The sequence below is a fragment of the Acomys minous genome (assembly GCF_964271855.1).
Source record: "Acomys minous genome assembly, chromosome: 15".
Classification (NCBI taxonomy): domain Eukaryota; kingdom Metazoa; phylum Chordata; class Mammalia; order Rodentia; family Muridae; genus Acomys; species Acomys minous.
In genome coordinates this window covers 86,554,495-86,575,058 of record NC_140497.1, presented here as the reverse complement: position 1 = coordinate 86,575,058, position 20,564 = coordinate 86,554,495, and the positions used below count along the sequence as shown (strand labels likewise).

At 44.5% G+C, this 20,564-nt stretch overlaps 1 protein-coding gene across 1 annotated transcript in view; it reads right to left on the bottom strand.

Annotated features, from left to right (window-relative positions):
• LOC311585131 (uncharacterized protein C12orf56 homolog) overlaps nucleotides 1-20,564 on the bottom strand; it is a 52,526-nt gene that overhangs the window by 25,943 nt on the left and 6,019 nt on the right. The window contains exons 2-4 of the mRNA XM_084759997.1: nucleotides 14,245-14,404; nucleotides 11,405-11,477; nucleotides 2,376-2,772 (exon numbers count right to left, since the gene is read on the bottom strand). Coding sequence (XP_084616123.1) covers nucleotides 2,376-2,772; nucleotides 11,405-11,477; nucleotides 14,245-14,404 — 630 coding nt within the window. The remainder of the gene's footprint in view (nucleotides 1-2,375; nucleotides 2,773-11,404; nucleotides 11,478-14,244; nucleotides 14,405-20,564) is intronic.

Genomic DNA, 20,564 nt, shown 5'->3' with positions numbered 1-20,564 from the left:
TCCTTCTACAACTAGCTTGACCTTCATTTGGGATTAAAGGCATATATCACCACACCTAGAATTAAACTTTTCTTTTCTTTCAGTTTTTTTCGAGACTCCGTATAGCCTTGGCTGTCCTAGACTTGCTTTGTAGAGCAGGCTGGCCTCGAACTCACGGCGATCCGCAGTCAAGCTTTTCTTTACCTGATACTTCCTCTATTCCAGGCTGTCCTTGAACTCAGATCTGTTTGCCTCGGTCTCCTGGATTAAAGACATGTTTGTATTCCAGTTGGATCACACAGATCTAGCAGAACTTTGGATGTGATATCTTACCAGAACAGCCATGTTCTGAATTAACATTCCTCTACACCCAGCTATTAAAACTGATTCTAGTAAAGGCTCCTTAACTGAGATTGCATGTGGCTTAGTGGTCAAGTGCAACCTCTCATTATTTTATCACTAAAAGTGAGAGTTCTGGCTAAAGGTACCTCACTAAAAGTTACTGTGTAAGGGCTGGAGAGAGGGCTCAGAGGTTAAGAGCACTGGCTATTCTTTCAAAGGTCCTGAATTCAATCCCATCTATAAGGGGATCTGGTGTCCTCTCCTACCGTGTAGGTGTTACGTGCAGGCAGAACCCTGTATAATAATAAATCTTTTTTTAAAGTTACTGTGTAATACTGAATAAGGCACTTAAATTTGTTTGTGTTTCAGTAGCCTTGTTTTAACTGGGTGTGATGGCTCATGCCTGTAATCCCAGAACTTGAAAGGCTATAGAAGAAGTATTACTGCAAATTTAAGGCTTGCCTTAAAGGAGAAAAAGAAAGAAAAGAAAAAGGAAGGAGAAAAAGAAAAATAGAAACTTAGATAATTAATATCCAGATTAAAAATAATAATAATTCTTGGGTGAAAAGGCTGTCCTGCAGTTACAAAATGCACGGGGTAACAACAGGATATCCAGGAGGAGTTCCAGTGAGGGTCCAACACTGGTGGTGTCAGAAGCCAGAGACCTGGAACCAGACCAATAACACATTGCAATGAACATTGTAAGTGAAGATGTGTGGACCGAGGGGTAGACTGAGAGACACACTGTGACACACTACAGCTTCCAAGATGAGACGGGTGTGTGTGTGTGTGTGTGTGTGTGTGTGTGTGTGTGTGTGTGTGTGTGTGTGTGTGTGTTATTTTGGGGGGAGGTTGCAAAGGTGGAGGGCAGATATGAGGGGTCGGGAGATGAGTCCATGATGGAAAACTCACAAAGAATCAATAAAAAGTTAGGCCAGGAGTTGGACGAGGTGGCGCACGCCTTTAATCCCAGCACTCGGGAGGCAGAGGCAGGTGGATCACTGTGAGTTCGAGGCCAGCCTGGTCTACAAAGCGAGTCCAGGACAGCCAAGATAACATAAAGAAACCCTGTCTTGAAAAACAAAAAAGCAAACAAACAACAACAAAAAGTTGGGCCAGTGTAGTAAGGATATACAAGAACGGGGCTTGGGGAGGGGTCAGCGGGGAATGGCGCTGGTTCCACAAGCCTGGCCACCTGGGTTCAATCTCCAGAACCTGGCAAGATGGAGGAGAGAGGCAACTCCAAGAAGCTGTCCTCCACACATACACTTCAGCACATGTGTGCCCCTCCCATATCATACACATGCACGCACACAATAACAGTAAAGTTTTTAAAAAGAAAATACAGAGACATATTGACAATGTTGAATTTCATCTTGAGTTCTGTGTTACCTAGCTAACTGCAAAAGTCCTCTGGAAAGACTCCATTATGACTGTCCTTGCTTCCTTGCCTCCTCAAAAGCCCAGGCTCTTCCTCTTTTTGCTAACACATTATTGTCTTCCTTTTCATTTATCCTCTTTCTTTCTTTCTTTTATCCTTCCTTCCTTTTTTCCTTTCTCTTCTTTCTTTCTTTCATATGTATGAGTGTTTTGCCTGTATGTATGCCTGTATGTATGCCTGTATGTATGCATGTATGTATGTATGTATGTATGTATGTATGTATACCACATACATGACTGGTTCCCACGGAGGCCAGAAAAGGGCATCAGATCCCTTGACTGTGGAGCTAGAGATGGTCGTGAGTGAGCACATGAGTGCTGGGATTCGAACCCAGGCCCTCTGCAAGAGCAACAGCGCTCTAAACTGCCAGGTCAACTCTCCAGCCCCCAAGACACTATCTGTTAATAAGTATTTCTCCTTATTGCAAACGCCTGAATAAAATCTCCCCTGGTGCATTCTTATCTTTCACAACAATCGTTAAATTCCAAGGCTAAATACCCGAAACGGGAGAGAATGAAAGCTCACGTTTACCCTAAAAACCAAACAAACAAAAAAGGCCACAACAAAACCAAGCGCACACACTGAGGCGGGGGCCAGCTGGTCGGCCACTCACTATGATGTAGTTGTTCCACGAACTCTTTAAGTGCAGAAATATCGATGAGGTTGCGGAAAGAATATACAGGTGGAGTTCCGACTCCTCCTTCTCCAGGCTTGAGCTGCTGTGCAGAGCAGACTCTGGAAGAAACTCACTCCCGCTCCCAGCCAACCTGAGAGAACCCTCACTCGGGGAGTCCTGGTGGCTTGGCAGCTCCCACGCTGCTCCTTCTGTGTTTGGTGAATGAGCTGGTGAGTAGGCAGCCTTTCCAGAAGTTGCCATAGACTCACAGCTCCTAGAGAGGGTAGGTAAGGGCCGAGGGGCGCCCGGGCTAGCAAGGGACAGCTGCTGCTGCGTGACGTCTGAAGGGTGGGGACTTGAGTCCTTGTGTGGTTCGCCGCTCCCCTGGTGGAACCTGTGGGGATGGAATGAGTATCAGATTATGGTATTGAGAATTTAGCGGCGGGGAACCGAGAGAATCTAGCCACCAGTTTCAGCTATCTGTGACTCTGAAAGCAACTCCCTTGATGTAAACAGAATGCCAATCATAAGGAGGGAGTGACTGGACCTCACTTGCAGTTATGGTTTGAATCTCAGGTGTCATTTTGAGCGTTTAGTCGCCAGCCATGCACCATTTTGAAGGCTATGGAGCCTTTTGGCCACGAGGCCGGGGCAGTAGAAGTAGGTCACAGAAGTAGGCCACCAGCCCTTGTTCCGGTGTGCTTTTCTGTTTCCTGGTCTAGCACAGTGTGAACAGCCACCACAGCACACTACCACTACAAAGGGCTGAGCCGTTTCGCCATGCCTTTCCCTCTGGGCCAAAACTTTTAAAACCACGAACCATAATGAATCCTTCCTTCCTTAAATCATTTCCGTGAAGGATTTTGACACAGCAATGGGGAAGTAACTAATACACTTAAACCTCTGGTTAATGGAAAGAGGGCATGGCTAATGGAGAGAGAATGTAACTGTCCCTTGGCATGCTCTTCTGCTTTCAGAAACATGGCTTCCCAGTGCCACACAAAGAAGCACTTTTTGGATTTGGGTTTTTGTTGTTGTTGTTTTGGTTTTTGAGACCAGGCCTCACTATGTAGCACTGGTTGGCCTGGAGCTTGCTGTGTACCCCAGGCTGGCCTTGAACTCACCGGGATCCACAAGCCTCTATACTGCCACCTCCTGCAAAGGCATTTCCTATGATGGATACTTTGGGCCTTCTTGGAGTCCCAGTAGTTTCACTGAAAGGATTATTTGCTTTGCTTTTTTGTTTGTTTGTTTGTTTTGTTTTGTTTTTCTTTTTTGGTTTCTTGAGACAGGGTTTCTCTGTGTAGCGTTGACTTTCTTGGCTTCGTAGACCAGGTTGGCCTCAAGCTCAGAGATCCAGCTGCCTGTCTCCCAAGTGCTGGGATTAAAGGCATGTGCCACCATCGCCAACCACCACCACCTGCCTAGTTTTAAAAAATATTTTATTTTAATATATATGCGCATGTGTGTGTGTGTGTGTGTGTGTGTGTGTGTGTGTGTGTGTGTGTGTGTGTTGCCTGCCTGTCTGTGCACCACATATGTACCTAGTACAGGACAGAAGAGGGCATCAGATCCTTTAGAACTGGAGTTGCAGATAGTTCTGAGCTGCCCTGTAGGTGGCAGGACGGGAACCTGAGTCCTCTGTAAGAGCCGCAGTGCTCTCAGCTGCCGAGACATCTCTCCTGCCCATGTCTTAGGCTAATTTTAAACAAACAAAATCCACTCTATCGACTGTTCTGAGTTCCAACCACCAGCTCCCTCTCTGCACCTTAAAGTCTATGACCGTAAGTGTAATGTTATTTGTTTAAAATTTAGGCAGCAGCCATTTTAACTCAATAACAACATCTATATGGTAGTTATGAAATGGTCACAAAACACTTTCTCTTGGGTAACACTGTAGCACGGTACATACTCAAGGCTGTGTACAAGGCATTGGGTTTCAAGGTAAGGTTTAAGCCGCTGCCAGGAACATGCCCTGAGATGAGCAAACATTGCCCGTCTCCTCAGAGAATACTTGGCATTCTCGTAGTGAGTGGATTCCAACGGTTAGTGAATCCTCGTCTTCTGAATTTATGTACTCAGCATACCAACTACTACAATACTATGGAAATTCAGTGTGGATTAGAGAAAAAAAAAAGCCGTCATCCTTTTCCAAGATGCTTGTCATTATTGGGAGTACTCACAATAAAGTAAAGGACTTCATGGTTGTCAAGAAGAACGGGAGATGACGTACAATGTTTTCTACTGTCACTATTCCTATTTTAAAAGATTAATTCTGCCAGGCATGGTGGCACACACCTTTAATCCCAGCACTCAGGAGGCAGAGGCAAGTAGGTTGCTGTGAGTTCAAAGCCAGCCTGGTCTACAAAGAGTCCAGGACAGCCAGGGCTACACAGAGAGACCCTGTCTCAAAAAAACCAAAAATAAAAATAAAGATTAATTCTATTCTTTTGTGTGTGTGTGTGTGTGTATGTGTGCACACATGTGTGGGTACCCACAGAAGCCATACTAGAACCAAAGGAGCTGGAGCCACAGGCAGTTGTGGGATACACACACACACACACACACACACACACACACACACACACACACGGGTGCTAGGAACCAAACTCTGGTTCTCTGCAAGAACAGCAAGCCTTTTACCTACTCAGCGTTTCTCTATTATTATTTATTGCAATGATTTCTGCCCTTTGAACATTATTTCCTTCTTTCTTGCTTTGTAATGCTTGTTCAGTTAAAGATGGAGCCACAGGCAGTTGTGGGACACACACACACACACACTGGTGCTAGGAACCAAACTCTGGTTCTCTGCAAGAACAGCAAGCCTTTTACCCACTCAGCCCTTTCTCCGTTATTATTTATTGCAATGATTTCTGCCCTTTCAACATTATTTCCTTCTTTCTTGCATTGTAATGCTTGTTCAGTTAAAGGAGGGTAGAGGTGGCCTTCACCACATTGCATTAAGGTGTGTCTCTGTTTTTAATAGCTGAACCTGAAGTTAGCTAAATGCTAACAGATGCTGGTATTGTCATTGCTATTGAGGAACCTCCTGGCTCACTGGTGTGTAAAAGTTTCTCCTCAATTACCTCTGATTGGTTAATTAAGAAGCTGAAGAGCCTATAATTGGGCAGATGAAAGAGCAGATGGGACTTCCATTCCCAGTCTTGGGGTCCCAGGAAGAGAGAGGGGCTGGGGGAGGGAAGAAAAAGTTGTCATGCCAGTGGGGACAAGGATGGAGCAGAGGTAGCCAGGGAGAGACTAGAGGACAGATAATGACATATATGGCTGGGAAGTAGGCCAGGCGAACATAGTTGAGTTAGAATAGATAGATTAGGTTGGTATCTGCCCAGTTATGGTGCTTGAAGCTTATTAATAAATGTAACAGGTTTCCATCTCATTATGTGGGAGCCAGAAGGGGCAGAGAAATAACCATTAATACCAACAAAGGAGGATTTGCTTGCAGTGGAGCCTTGGGAAGAAGCAAGTATGGGTAAGAGATGCAAGAAGCCAGCATGTCTGCATTCCTGGGGTCTGTGTTCTGGGTGGTCCAAGGTTCTCTGGACCTGCAATGGTAAGATGCCCCATATATGAGAGACACACAGTCACTGAGGTCAGAACCACATATCCAAAGCCCTATGTGTAAGAAACCTATAGTCTATAGCCTATAGCACTACAGCACAATGAGATCATGTTTGTGGGGCAGTCTGCCTTTAAAGGTGTGAGTCGCATGACTGCAGCGTACTGGGTGCTCTAAACTTCGATGCTGTTGTCCCAAAGAAACCAAGACCCATTAACAAACAATAGAAGAGGTTTGTTTCTGGCCCCCCCCCACGACTCCTGGGTTACAGAACTCTTTACTAGGTCAGAAGTTACTTATCAAAGAAAGAAAGAAAGAGAAAAGGAAAAGAGGAAAGGAAAGAAGAAAGAAAAGAAAGTGGCCAAGAAATGGCTCAGAAGAATGCTTTCTATACACACACGGGACCTGAGTTAAACCCTCCAGAATATCAGAAGGAGGGTACCCAGAGCCTCAGGAGGTGGAGGACAGAGACAGGAGGATTTCCAAGGCTTGCTTTCTGGACACACCCTAGCTCCAGGTTAAATAACAGAGCCCATCTCAAAAGAATAAGATGAAAACAACAAAGCAAGGTTATCTGACACGGTCCTCTGGCCCCGCACATGCATGGGGACCCCCCACCAGCATATGCTCACTGGTACATGCAAGTGAATTTTTAAACAGTGAAGTGCCTCCCTGTGTCTTCCATTGTAAGCGCTATGAATATGTGGTCCTATCTACTAATGAAGTTATCCTAAGGAGAGCAACCCGAGTACAAACCATCAGAGACCACAGGTTTGACTTCCATCCCTCGGGCGCCTATGCCTGGTGTTTATTACTACCCTGAAAGGCAATCGCACTTAGGGCATAACTATAGATTACCTAAGAGAATAATTCCTAAGCCTTGGTCACTCACTAACAGAATCCTCCAGGGAGTAGGCAAAATCACATTGCTAAGCTCCAGAGCCAAACCTAAGGACTCAGTAGCCTGGGACAGAGCCCTTGAGAGATTAAGATACACGGTCAGGCTTGGAAAGTGACAGCAGTTTGCTATATTCCAGGTCCCCTTTATTTCACATTCCAGCCTACCAAGCTTTTGCATCACCTGGACCAGACACGTATTAGGCAAGCAGTAATCCCACCTCAGGAACTTAGGTTGACATGCCAGATTCCGGCTCACTGACAAATTCAGGTTCCTGGAACCAATCTAACCCCAACAGCAGGAGTGCTTAAGGGAAACCAGCTCTTCAAAACAGCTGACAAAGCTTGTTCCGGATGCTTTAGCGCCTTTATCAGAGGTATGCCCAGTGTCTTTTCTGTAACAGATAAGATAGTTAGCCTTTTCAAGTGGGGCCCTAATGCACTGCCAGCTGATCTTCGTTCTAGTGAAAGTGAGACGCTGGCTCAGCCTGGAGGGGCAGCTCTCCAAAGCAGATGACAACGGGGTGGGTCTCAATGTCACTCACTGCCCTATGTGTGGGTGTTCTGCCTGCATGTATGTCTATGCACTCTGTGTGTGCCTGGTGCCCACAAGTTCAGAAAGGGATGCCCATGTCCTCTGGAAATGCAGCCATGCTCTTAACTGATGAGCAGTCCCTGCCGCCCCAAAGTACATTTGAGGAGACAGGGATGAGCATCACAGTTTTTTTGTTTGTTTGTTTTTGTCTTGTCTGGGGTTTTTTGGGTTTTTTTTTTTTTCTGAGACAAGGTTTCACTGTGTAACCTTGGCTATCTTGGACTCCCTTTGTAGACTCGTTTTGAACCCACAGCAATCCACCTGCCTCTGCCCTAGACTGCTGGGATTAAAGGCATGTGCCACCAAATCCAGCTCTCTCGCTGTCTTTTTGAATTCCTTGACTCTGTCAATCTTTAGCTTCTCCAGTAACTGAGACTTCAGGTGCACACCATTGCATTCGGATTCTGGCCCCAAATAAATCATTTAAAGCCAAATTCTTTTTTATTTATTTATTTATTTATTTACTTACTTATTTATTTATTTTTTGGTTTTTCGAGACAGGGTTTCTCTGTGTAGCCTTGGCTGTCCTGGACTCACTTTGTAGACCAGGCTGGCCTCAAACTCACAGAGATCCACCTGCCTCTGCCTCCCGAGTGCTGGGATTAAAGGCATGTATTTATTTATTTTCTTTCTAAGTTTTTCAAGACAGGGTTTTTTCATGTAGCCCTATCTGTCCTGAAACTTACTCTGTAGATCAAGCTGGCCTTGAACTCAGAGAAATGTAAGGACATTTCCTTTTTTTTCTTTTTAAATTTTTATTTAACTTTAGATTATGTGCACTGGTGTGAGGGTGTCAGATCCCTTCGAACTGGAATTACTGACAGTTGTAAGCTACCATGTGGTGCTGGGGAATTGAACCCAGGTCCTTTGGAAGAGCAAACAGTGCGCTTAACCACTGAGCCATCTCTCCAGCCCAGGGACATTTTCTTTATTAGTGATTGATACGGGAGATCCCAGCTCATTTTAGGCAGTACCACTCAGGGCTAGTGGTCCTTAGTGTGATGAGAAAGCAGGCTGCGCAAGCCATGAGAAGCAAGCGGGTAAGTGACACCCCTCCATGGCCTCTGCATCAGCTCCTGCCTCCAGGTTCCTGTCCTGCTTGAGTTTTTGCCCTGACCTCCTTTGATGATGAGCTATGGTATGGAAGTGTAAGCAAAATAAATCTTTCCTTCCCTATGGTGGTTTGAGGAAGAATGTCTTCCATAGGCTCCTGTATTTGAAGGCTTGCTCATCAGGGGATGGCACTACTTAGAAGGATAGTTCAGCAAGGTGTGGCCTTGTTGAAGGGGGTGTGTCACTAGACACAGGCTTTGTGGTTTCAGAAGCACAAGTCAGGGCCAATCTCCCTCTCCTCCCTCCCTTTCCCCTCCCCTCCTCCCCCTCACCCCTCTCATTATGCAATCTCATGAAGTTATTCATAAGAATATTTCAAGTGTTAAAACTGGTCTCTGGACCAGCCATAAATTCCTGTGGAATGTGACTCTAAGGAGCAGCCTAACCGTTTAAACTGCTATCTTTCCACTTCTGTAAATAATGCTTGCTTCCTGTATAGCCACAATTGTTTTTGTTGTCGTTCGTTTTGCCCTTAGAAACTCAAACCAACCGGAGGTCCCATCTGCTTCCCACTAATCTTGGGACAGCCCCATTGATGGTTAATAAAGATCCCATTTGCCGGGCATAGTGGCACACGCCTTTAATCCCAGCACTCGGGAGGCAGAGGCAGGCAGATCGCTGTGAGTTCGAGGCCAGCCGGTCTACAAAGTGAGTCTAGGACAGCCAAGGCTACACAGAGAAACCCTGTCTTGGGGGCATTAAACTTTCTCAGGCCCCTCAAGGGTTTTTCTCTTCACTTTTAGACCCGATTATCAGCTTATTATTACTTTTTTTTTTTTTTTTGGTTTTTTGAGACAGGGTCTCTCTGTGTAGCCTTGGCTGCCCTGGACTTACTTTGTAGACCAGGCTGGCCTCGAACTCACAGCGATCCGCCTGCCTCCGCCTCCCAAGTGCTGGGATTAAAGGTGTGCGCCACCATGCCCGGCCTACTTTTTTATAATAATGATTTTTATCATTGTTCTGACCAAAACTTTGAGTATTTTTTTCTCAAATCTTATGAAATTAAATGTTCGATCTTCATTGCATCTTTTATGAGCCTCTGAAGTGGATCTGGAGGAAGAGAGCTCAGTAGTTAAGAACACTTGCTGTGCTTATAGAGGACCAGAATTCAGTGCCAAACGTCCATGTGGCAGCTCACAACCATAACTGCACCTCCAGCTCCAGAGGACCTGACACCCTCTTCTGGCCTCCAAGAACATACATGCACATACACACACATGCATGCACATGCACACACATACACAAATAAATAATAAAAGAAATCTTAAAAAGAAAAAAAAAGCCTTCCAAAGGATGAGCCAATTTTATCTTCATGTTCAAGTTTGAGGCCACACAGACTGCTTATACTCTTTATTAGAGTTCTTCGCTTTTCTTTCTTTCTTTCTTTCTTTCTTTCTTTCTTTCTTTCTTTTTATTTTTGTTTGTTGGTTTGTATTTTTGGACTCACTGTTATAGATCAGCCTGGCCTCGGAACTTACAAAGGCCTGCCTCCCTCTGCCTCCTGGAGTGCTGGGATTAAAGGCGTGCGCCACCACGCCTGGCCCTTGACTTTCTTTCCTGTTGCTGTGAAAAATACGAGCAAACATGAGTAAGGAGAGGAAAGGGCTTGTCTGGTTTATGCTTCAGAGTAAGAAGCCCATGCCTGGAACGTAGGGGCAGGAGCTGAAACAGGAACCTAAAACAGAAGCACAGAGGGCTGGTGCTTCCTGAATAACTTTACCTGGCTTGTTCAGCTAGCTTTCCCACACAGCCCCGGCCTGCCTGCCTGCCTAGGGAAGGTACCACCCACAGTAGAATGCGACCTCCTACCTGAACTAGCAACCAAGAAATTGCCCTTCCAGACACACCCACAGGCCAGTCTGATGGAGGCAATTCTTAAAGTGAGATTTCTCTCCTCTCTGGTATGTCAAGATGACAGCCAAGATGATCCATCACACAGCCCTGATAGAAGTTCCATGTGTCACCTGCCCTCGGTCTTCACAGCCACCCTCCTTGATGGCCCCATCTCCTTGTAAACTATCTGGAAGCTTGACCTCTTCCCACAAGAGAATTTAGTTTTCCCCTCCTTAGATCGCTCAGACCTGGGCAGTGGTGGTGTACACCTTTAATCCCAGCGCAGGCATCCACCCACCACCTCACCCACATGAAAAGTTATTTCTTCCACTGTTGGATGTATGAGATACACAGAATAGAGCTAAAGAAAATAATAGAAAAAATGCATATTTCAAAAAAAATTAAAGGCCAGGTGGTGGTAGTGGTGCATGACTTTGATCCCAGCACTTTGGAAGCAGAGGCAGGCAGATCTCTGAGTTACAAGCTAGCCTGGTCTACAGAGCAAGTTCTGGACAGCTAAGGCTACACAGAGAAACCCTGTCTCAAAATAATAATAATAATAATAATAATAATAATAATAATAACAACAACAACAACAACAGCCAGTGAGGTGGCTTAATCAGCTAAGGACATTGACCACTAAGACTCAGGACCTATGTTTGGTCCCAAAACCCACAAGACAGGAGAGAACCTCCTCTTGCAAGGTATACTCTGGCCTCCACACACACACTGTCACACACTTACTTGCACACACACCATACATACAATATATAAAAATGTATTTTACAAAAAGAACAAAAACTGCAGCTAGGCATGGTGGCGCACCCCTTTTGTCCCAGCCTTCAAGGAGGCAGAGGCAGGCAGATCTCTGTGAGTTCGAGGCCAGCCTGGTCTACAAAGCGAGTCCTTGACAGCCAGGGCTGTTACACAGAGAAATCCTGTCTCGAAGAAAACAAACAAACAAACTGCAACATAAAGTAAGTTTTGATCAGCAAGTTAAAATAACCTTACCTGAGAGAGGAGTCATTCGGACCCTTAGAAACTTCTCTTCTCCACAAGGCAGGGCCATTATCCTCTTGCTTAACTTAAAACAAAAATATTGAATTATGTAAAGAATTCCCATCAAACCAGAGAGCCTCCCAGTTCCTTGTTTTAGTTTTAGATCTTCCCCAGACTTAGGAACTGTCCTAGGGTTCAGCTTATGTATACATACGTGTGTGTGTGCATGTATGTACAAATATACATGCACACAAATTTCTGGTTCCATTTCTTTTGTTGTTGTTGTTGTTTTTGGGATGTGGGGGTTCAAGAAAGGGTTTCCCCATGTAGCCTTGGCTGTCCTGGACTCACTTTGTAGACCAGGCTGGCCTCGAACTCACAGCAATCTACCTGCCTCTACCTCCCAAGTGCTGGGATTAAAGGTGTGCGCCACCATGCCTGGCTGCTGCTGTTGTTGTTGTTGTTGTTATTGTTTCAGTATATAACCTTGCTGGCCTGGAACTTGCTGTGTAGACTAGGCTGGGCCTAATAGTCATGTGTGATGACTTAAACTGAGTACTTTTACTACAGATGACTTGCATTTTGAGTTTCCTTTGTGCAAATGATCAAGTTGGCTAGAGAGTGGGCAACTTTGCCACATGATAAAAATATTCCCTGGGCTTTCACCCAAGAGGTTTGAAGTCAGTCCTAACAATTACCTTTATTTAGCGTCTCGGTAATTAATGTTTGCTGCTTCTCTAGGCATGACATCCTCGTTAACATTAAAGGCTGTGGTGATGACTAGCTTGCACACAGCAGGTATGAGCCCTATCGCTTACTTTAGGGCCACATAATAGAGCATCCAGGAGGTAAGCCAGTGTCCTACAAGTACAGGAACACCTAGCCAAACAGCTTATAGGGTACAGAAAACAGAGCACCTCACTGCTACCATGACAAAAAGGGTAAACAGCTTTTATCTCGTAATGTGTACTTCTTGCGGTGGGAGTAGGATTGTTCTTCAAAGGACATCTGCACAAAAAAAATGTCAGATGGGCCCGGGAATGGAGGTGCACACCTCTAATCCCAGCACTCAGGAGGCAGAGGCAATTAAATCTCTGCAAGTTCAAGGCCAGCTTGCAGAAAAATGTGTCAGATAATACCTTGGGGAGGGGGGCGTGAGAAAGTAAATAACAGGTGACAGAAGGGATTCTGTGACTAGCCACGCACAAGCACACAGGCTAAATTCTTCCCTGTTCCATATCGTTTGTAAAGTTTCTAGGAATTTCAATGCCATTACACTTCAACCTGTTTCACAGCATTTTCACTGTTTCACTCTTAACATGTTTTCACTTTCCTATCCACGTTGAAAAACAGCCAAGAAAAGCATGCTTGTGGGCAGGTTGAAGATGCATTTAAGGCAAGCAACACCAGTTAGATACCCTAATTAGTGTGACAGGAGACCAGGTGAGCAGCCAGGGATTTCATAACCCGTCTAATTATGCCTGGTGCAACCCGTTTCCATGCTGTAGCTCTCCATGTGCTAGGCTGCTTGTCCATTATAGGGAAAACATCACACAGCTTTCCTCCACTGGGCAGTGAGGACCAGTGGACAGTGAACAGGCTGCTCAACTTGGCTGCTTGAGGAAGGGCTCATTCATGGACCACCTCAGACCTTTATCTTTCATCTTTCTTTCCATGCTAAGGATGCAATCATTTTTATTACTTATTTCTTTATTTTATGTGTATGAGTGTCTTGCATGCATGTGTGTCTGTGCACCACCTCTGTACCTGGTGCCCATGAAAGTCAGAAGAGAGCATCGGATCTGGAGTTATGCTATACAGTAAAAACTATCTCAAAACATACAAGCCCAGAATCCTCTATTTTCTATAGGTGGTTATTCTATATGTGTTTCTCTAGGTAATGTCTCACCACTCCATGCCTTCAGCAAGAATTCTGTTTGGTCAAATTGTTGTTTTTGTTTTTGTTTTTCAAGACAGGGTTTCTCTATGTGGCCTTGGCTGTCCTGGACTCACTTTGTAGACCAGGTTGGCCTCAAACTCATAACGATCCTCCTGCCTCTGCCTCCCGAGTGCTGGGATTAAAGGCATGCACCACCCATGCCCAGCCTCTTAGTCATTTTCTTTCTTTCTTTCTTTTTTATTTTATTTTATTTTATTTATTTATTTATTTATTTATTGGTTTTTCAAGACAGGCTTTCTCTATGTAGCCTTGGCTGTCCTAGACTTGCTTTGCAGACCAGGCTGGCTTCAAGCTCACAGCGATCCCCCTGCCTCTGCCTTAGTCATTTTCTAGCCAATGATCTCACCCTGCTTCTTGGTGATAAATCTCCTCCGCCTTGGCCATGATACAGCCAGAATTAACGCCACTCCCAGATACTATGGTCCCTATTTCAAAGGTTCTAGATACAGCTTCTTTTTAAGCTCTTTAACTGCTGCCAGGGACAGATTAGCAGCCAGCTTTGCCTTTGTTTTCTACTTCTTTTAGGCAGCTTGTCTTGAACTTGCAATTCTCCTGCCTCAGCCATCCAAGTGCTGGGATTGAAGGTGTGCCACCATACCCAGTTCCAAAAATTATTTTTGGAGAACATATGGGGTTAAATGACCATCCCTTCCTAGTGGGAGGCCCGAGGCTCAAAGGACAGTCCAGACTAAGGTTCATAAGCCTTTTGTCTACCCTCAATACTCCACCAGAATTTGTTTTAAATCTATGGGTGTTGGGGATAGAGAGATAGGTCATGGTAAAACAAGTCCAGGACAGCCAGGGCTACACAGAGAAAGCCTGTCTTGAAAAACAAAAACAAAAACCGAAAGAAGGCAGCTGATTTTTTCCCCTTATTTCATGTACTACATACCTTTTTTGTTAGTATTGCTGTGGCAAAGTGGAAAGAGAAATTTCCCAACACCTTTCAATTTTCCACACTCTTTCTTCAAGACTGTTGAAGAATAGACAATGCGAATGTGTTGGTTGCTCTCTCTATCAGGTAAGTTCAAAAATTCTGGGTAATCATCAATCTGAGGGGAAAAAAATGATCTCACTGAATGCAATGCTCACTCACTGCGGGATAATAAATCCTAGAAAACTAAGGGCGAGTTTAACTCGAGTTGTTTTCACTCTCTCCACCAAGACACTTTTTCTCTTCTTGTTCCCAGTTCCCTCACACGCCCTTTCATTGAGCTTAGAAAGGTCACTTCATCCTCTAAGACCAACCTCTTTACTTCAGCAGTGAAAGTCCTGTGGCATTTTCTTTCTTTCTTTCTTTCTTTCTTTCTTTCTTTCTTTCTTTCTTGTTCTGTTTTGGTTTGGTTTTGGTTTGGGTTTTGGTTTTTGGGGTTTTCAAGACTGGGTTTTTCTGTGTAGCCTTGGCTGTCCTGTGATCACTTTACAGACCAGGCTGGCCTCGAACTCACAGAGATCTACATTCCTCTGCCACCCAGAGTGCTGGGATTAAAAGCATGCGCCACCACACCCATGCCCTCCTGTGTCATTTTCTTGACAGAATGTTACTCTCCCTTCTGGGTGCCTTACTATAACATTAGTAAGTATATGTTTTCACATCTCATTGTAAATATTTGGCTATAACTGTTTTTCTTCTTAACTGATTAAGTCTCCTTTGAAATTAATGAAATAATTCAAAAAGAGGTCTCATCTTCACTTCAAAAAAACCCAAAATATAGTATGCCTATATAAAATGTACTGTACAGTTAAGAGAATTGTACAGGAAGACAGCAGGCGAGCTGGGCTGCACTTAGAGGATGCATTTATCTTATGGGGCATTAGGTAGTAGAAGTAAGGCTCAGAAACACCTTGGAAGTTCAAACATTAGTCAACTTCTTGTTCTTATAAATAAATAAATAAACAAATAAACAAATAAATTAGTTAAATAATAAGGCCAGCCTGGTCTATAGAGTGAGTCAAGGACAATCAAGGCTACACAGAGAAACCCTGTCTCGAAAAATAAATAAATAAATAAATAAATCCCAAATGTTCAATTTTACCAATAAAGACTCAAGAGACAGATACTGGGGGTAAAAGACAAAACTTTAACAGAAAATGACAGCAGGAGAAGCTTCAAAGGAATCTTTATTGTTTCTTGGTGACTTTTATTTTATTTTATTTTTTTTTTTTTTTAGTTTAGTTTTCCAGACAGGGTTTCTCTGTGTTAGCCTTGGCTGTCCTGGACTCTTTGTATACCAGGCTGGCCTCGAACTCAAACTCACAGTGATCTGCCTGCCTCTGCCTCCCTAGTGCTGGGATTAAAGGCGTGAGCCACCACCCCCAGCTTGGATGGCTTTGGAACTGTACTCCCCCACCTACCAACCAGTTCCTTAAGTAGCTGAAATTACAGACTGAGCCAACAAGGCTAATTACCAACTTACTAATTTGTTGAAAAATTTTTTTTAAGATTTATTTATTTATTCTGTCGGCCTATGTGCCTATACACCAGAAGAGGGGACCAGATCTCATTGGAGATGGTTGTGAGCCACCTTGTGGTTACTGGGAATTGAACTCAGGACCTTTGGAAGAACAGACAGTGCTCTTAACCTCTGAACCATCTCTCCATTCCCTAGTTTGTTGAACTTCTGATATATATTCTCTTCAGCTTCTACAAAAACCCCAAATTGAGATAGGAAAAATGTAAGGTAGGATTCTATTTCAAAGGGATTAAGTCAGGCCAGAGGAGGTGGCTCACACCTTTAATCACAGCACTCACAGAGGCAAAGGCAGGTGGATCTCTGTGAGTTCAAGACCAACCTGGTCAACAAAGCGAGTCCAAGACAGCCAGGGCTACACAGAGAAACCCTGTCACAAAAGAAAAACAAAACAAAACAACAACAACAACAACAAGGGATTAACTTTTGCGATTCAGCCACAAAGCTACCCCGCACCACTTTGGCAACCCACCCAGGAACCACACAATTTGCATACTAAGGTAACTGTTTTTCTTATCACAAACCCCAAAACCTTCTAAGGTTATCACACATCTTTGTAGAGAGGTTGCTATGGCTATGGGCTCAGTGGTTAAAGGAGCCAACTCTGAAGTCAAAAGATTTGTGCTAATACATTCTAGCTCAGTCATTTCCAACGCATGAGCCCCTGTGACCCCTCTCACCCTCTGTCCTTGTTCTGCAGGTGGTTGACATGTAGTACACACCCCACTGACATGTGTAACCATTGACAACCACTGGCTACTCGGTGAGAACCATTGTCATGTAATCCTGAGCCATACTCCAGCTCTACCCAACAGAGCATTTGTCTCTGATGATGGCAGCAAGGGGACAGAATAGCCATTTTGTTTCTCCACTTAGTGTGACATACTATGCATAAATGACATTTTTTTATGGCATTAATTTTTCAATACATAAGGACCTGGCTCCCTCATAAATACTTTCATAGCCTTGTCTTAGGTTTCTATCAGTTTTTAATACTGGAGGGGAAAAAAACCCTTATTTGGCAGTTGATTATTTATTTTCTAGTTTGTTTAACTCATCACATATACTTTCCTTTTTTTTTCAATTTTATTTATTTATTTTTTTTATTAATTTATTCTTGTTACATCTCAATGGTTATCTCATCCCTTGTATCCTCCCATTCTTCCCTCCCTCCCATTTTCCCCTTATTCCCCTCCCCTATGACTGTTCCTGAGGGGGACCTCCTCCCCCTGTATATGCTCATAGGGTATCAAGTCTCTTCTTGGTAGCTTGCTGTCCTTCCTCTGAGTGCCACTAGGTCTCCCCCTCCAGGGGACATGGCCAAATATGAGGCACCAGAGTACGTGAGAAAGTCATATCCCACTCTCTACTCAACTGTGGACAATGTTCTGACCATTGGCTAGATCTGAGTAGGGGTTTAAAGTTTACCGCCTGTATTGTCCTTGGCTGGTGCCTTAGTTTGAGTGGGACCCCTGGGACATATACTTTCTTAAGCATCTACAAAGAGCCCCAAATTGAGATAGGTACCAAAACCACATATGAATTTATTTTAAGACACAGCCTAGGAATTACAGGTTATAGAAGTGCTTATTAAAAGCACATTGTCCCCCGATGACCTGCGGTGTCTCTGTGTCACCTAAGACAGTACACATTACACTTTTGTTTGTTTGTTTTGTTTTGTTTTTCAAGGCAGGGTTTCTCTGTGTAGCTCTGGTTGTCCTGGAACTCGCTCTGTAGACCAGACTGTCCTCAAACTCACAGAGATCCACCTGCCTCTGCCTCTCAAATGCTGGGATTAAAGGTGTGCGCCACCACCACCCAGTGCACAGTACATCTTAAATTTTTATCTCATTTACTTTTCATCTTATTGTAGCCCTTTTGTGGTTGTTTGTTTTTGTTTTTGAGGTACGGTTTCTCTGTGTAGCCCTGGCTGTCTGGGAACTCACTCTGTAGACCAGGCTGGCCTCAAATTCAGAGATCTATCTGCCTCTACCTCCTGAGTGCTGGGATTAAAGGCATGTGCCACCATGCCTGGCTTACTGAAATGATTTTTATTGCATTTATTTATGTATGTATATATACACACACATCCGCCCAGGTTAACAGGCTAAGCGACCAGCACCTTTATCTGCTGAGCAGTCTAGCCAGGCCCAGACGTTACTCTCCTCACTCTGTCCTTATCCTGACACCTGGCAGGGTGTCCGTAATTTAGCTGGGGCTAGCCTGCATCTCAGATTCCCCTGTCCCAACCTCCTGGGGGGTTGAACTACAAGCATATTCCATCCTACAACTTTTACATTAAAAATACATATATTTATTTTATCTGTATATGTGTGTGTGTGCAATTATGAATGTGGACATTCGTTTTCCACAATTCTGCATAACTAGTAAGTATAGGTAGTGAGGAGCTAGTTTGAAATGACTCAAATCTCCCAGTTCTACCAGCCCCACGTATCGATGACAGAAGTCGTGGGTTCCCCTCCAGGGAAGGGCTATCATATTTTGTCTCCTTTAATAGCTCATGTCCAATAAGACTCACCCCAAAGGCAAATGTCATAGTCAAGATGGGCTAGTTATAGCCGGGCATGGTGGCACACACCTTTAATCCCAGCACCTGGGAGGCAGAGGTAGGTGGATCGTTGTGAGTTCGAGGCCAGCCTGGTCTACAAAATGCAGGACAGCCAAAGCTACACAGAGAGACTTTGTCTCGAAACTCCACCCCCACACACACACACAAATGGGCTAGGTTATTATACAGAGACAACAAACAACACTCAGACCTCGGCAGGGGGCTCATCTCCTCAGTGTTCACTGACAGTTTTGGGGACACTGCTCACTCAGAGTCCTTGACCCTGGGACCTTGACCCAGTGTCCACACCTGAGGGACTGAGATGACTGATGGCTCTTATTTTTTTTAAAGATTTATTTATTATTATGTATATAGTCTTCTGCCTGCATGCACAGCTGTACACCAGAAGAGGGCACCAGATCTCATTATAGACGGTTGTGAACCATCATGTGGTTGCTGGGAATTGAACTCAGGACCTTTGGAAGAACAGACAGGGTTCTTAGCCTCTGAGCCATCTCTCCAGCCGACTGATGGCTCTTAAATGTCTTCCTGGAAGGACCACACATTATCTGCACTCCACCTTCATGGGCAAAGTAAAACACATATGTAGAGTGCTCGTGTAGGTAATCCCACCCTGAACCCAGCAGAGAGGGATGGGCACGTGTACACAATTTGAGGATCCCACCTCCACCTGTCAGGCTTCCGATCTCAGGCAGAGTGTAGTAAGACGAAATACTCAGTATTTTCTCTCTGAAGGCTGAGCTAAGCTTTCCTCTCTGAATTCTGACTCGGCCTTGGAATAGCTTGGACCATTCAGACGTGTGCAGACAGTGTTAGGGATGCCGCTTTTGGAGGAAGAGCTCTAAGATGCTGGAACTGATGGGGATGGGTGGGGCCTCCATCCAGTCTGGAACATTGACTTAGGATCTGTCCAACTGCACCACAGGTAGGTATGGAACCTTGAAGCTGTGGCAAGGGCAACCGCTGTGCTGGGCGTTGGTTCAGGAATATGTCTCTAGTATGTCTCTGGCTGAACTGCCTAGGCCTGGTGTCTTAAGATGACTGGCTGTTTGGTTCTGCATGATTTCTGGACTGTATCCCCCAAGGAAACCCTCCACAGGAGGCAGCCTGAACTCCACAGAGTTTTCTGCAGTGGCACTGGTGAACTGCCAGCTTAAAGATAACATTACATTGATCCATTCACTAACTGAAAACTACTCTCTGATACTGTCACCTCCAACTGACTTCACATTTCATCCAACTCCAACGTCAAAGGCTACCTTCTATGATAAAGACAAAAAAAAACTTAGCTCTTCACTGTTGCAGGGATATTTGATCCCATTGTGATCCCTGAGATTATGAAAAGCTGTCTTTTGTTTGGTGTGGCTCAGCCCTAGCACACACGTTTAATCCAAGAGCTTTCTGTACACCGGATTTAATAAAGTTAACCCTAGGTCAAGAGGTGGAGCAAGAAACCAGCTGAGAGGGATTAAAGGAGTAGGAGAGACTTTGAGTTGAATGGTAGAAGTAGATGGAACTTTTAGCTCTTTAGCTCTTGAGCTCCTCAGCATCTTGACCTTTGGCTTTTGGGGCTTTTTTGTTTTTTTTGTAAACATTATTTATTTGTTATTATGTATACAGTGCTCTCCCTGCATGTGCACCTGCAGGCCAGAAGAGGGCATCATATCACAATATGGATGGCTGTGAGCCACCATGTGGTTGCTGGGAATTGAACTCAGGACCTCTGGAAGAGCAGTCAGTGCTCTTAACCTCTGAGCCATCTCTCCAGCCCCTTTTGGGGCTTTTTGAGTGTTGAGCTAGCAAGTCTTTGACCTTGAGGGTTTTGGCCTTTTCTTCCTGGGCGGTCAGCTGGGTGCTTTCTTTGCCTCTTTGTTTGTTTTTTATTTTTATTTTAATATTTATTATTATGTATACAGTGCTCTGCCTGCATGTACACCTGCATGCCAGAGGAGGACATCAAATCACATTATACATGGTTTTGAGCCACTATGTGGTTGATGGGAATTGAACTCAGGACCTCTGGAAGAATAGTCAGTGCTCTTAACCTCTGAGCCATCTCTCCAGCCCTTCTTTGCCTCTCTGAGCTAGCAGGTTTTCACCCCAACGGCTGGCTCCTGAGTCTTTATTGGTAAAATGGAACTTTATTTATTT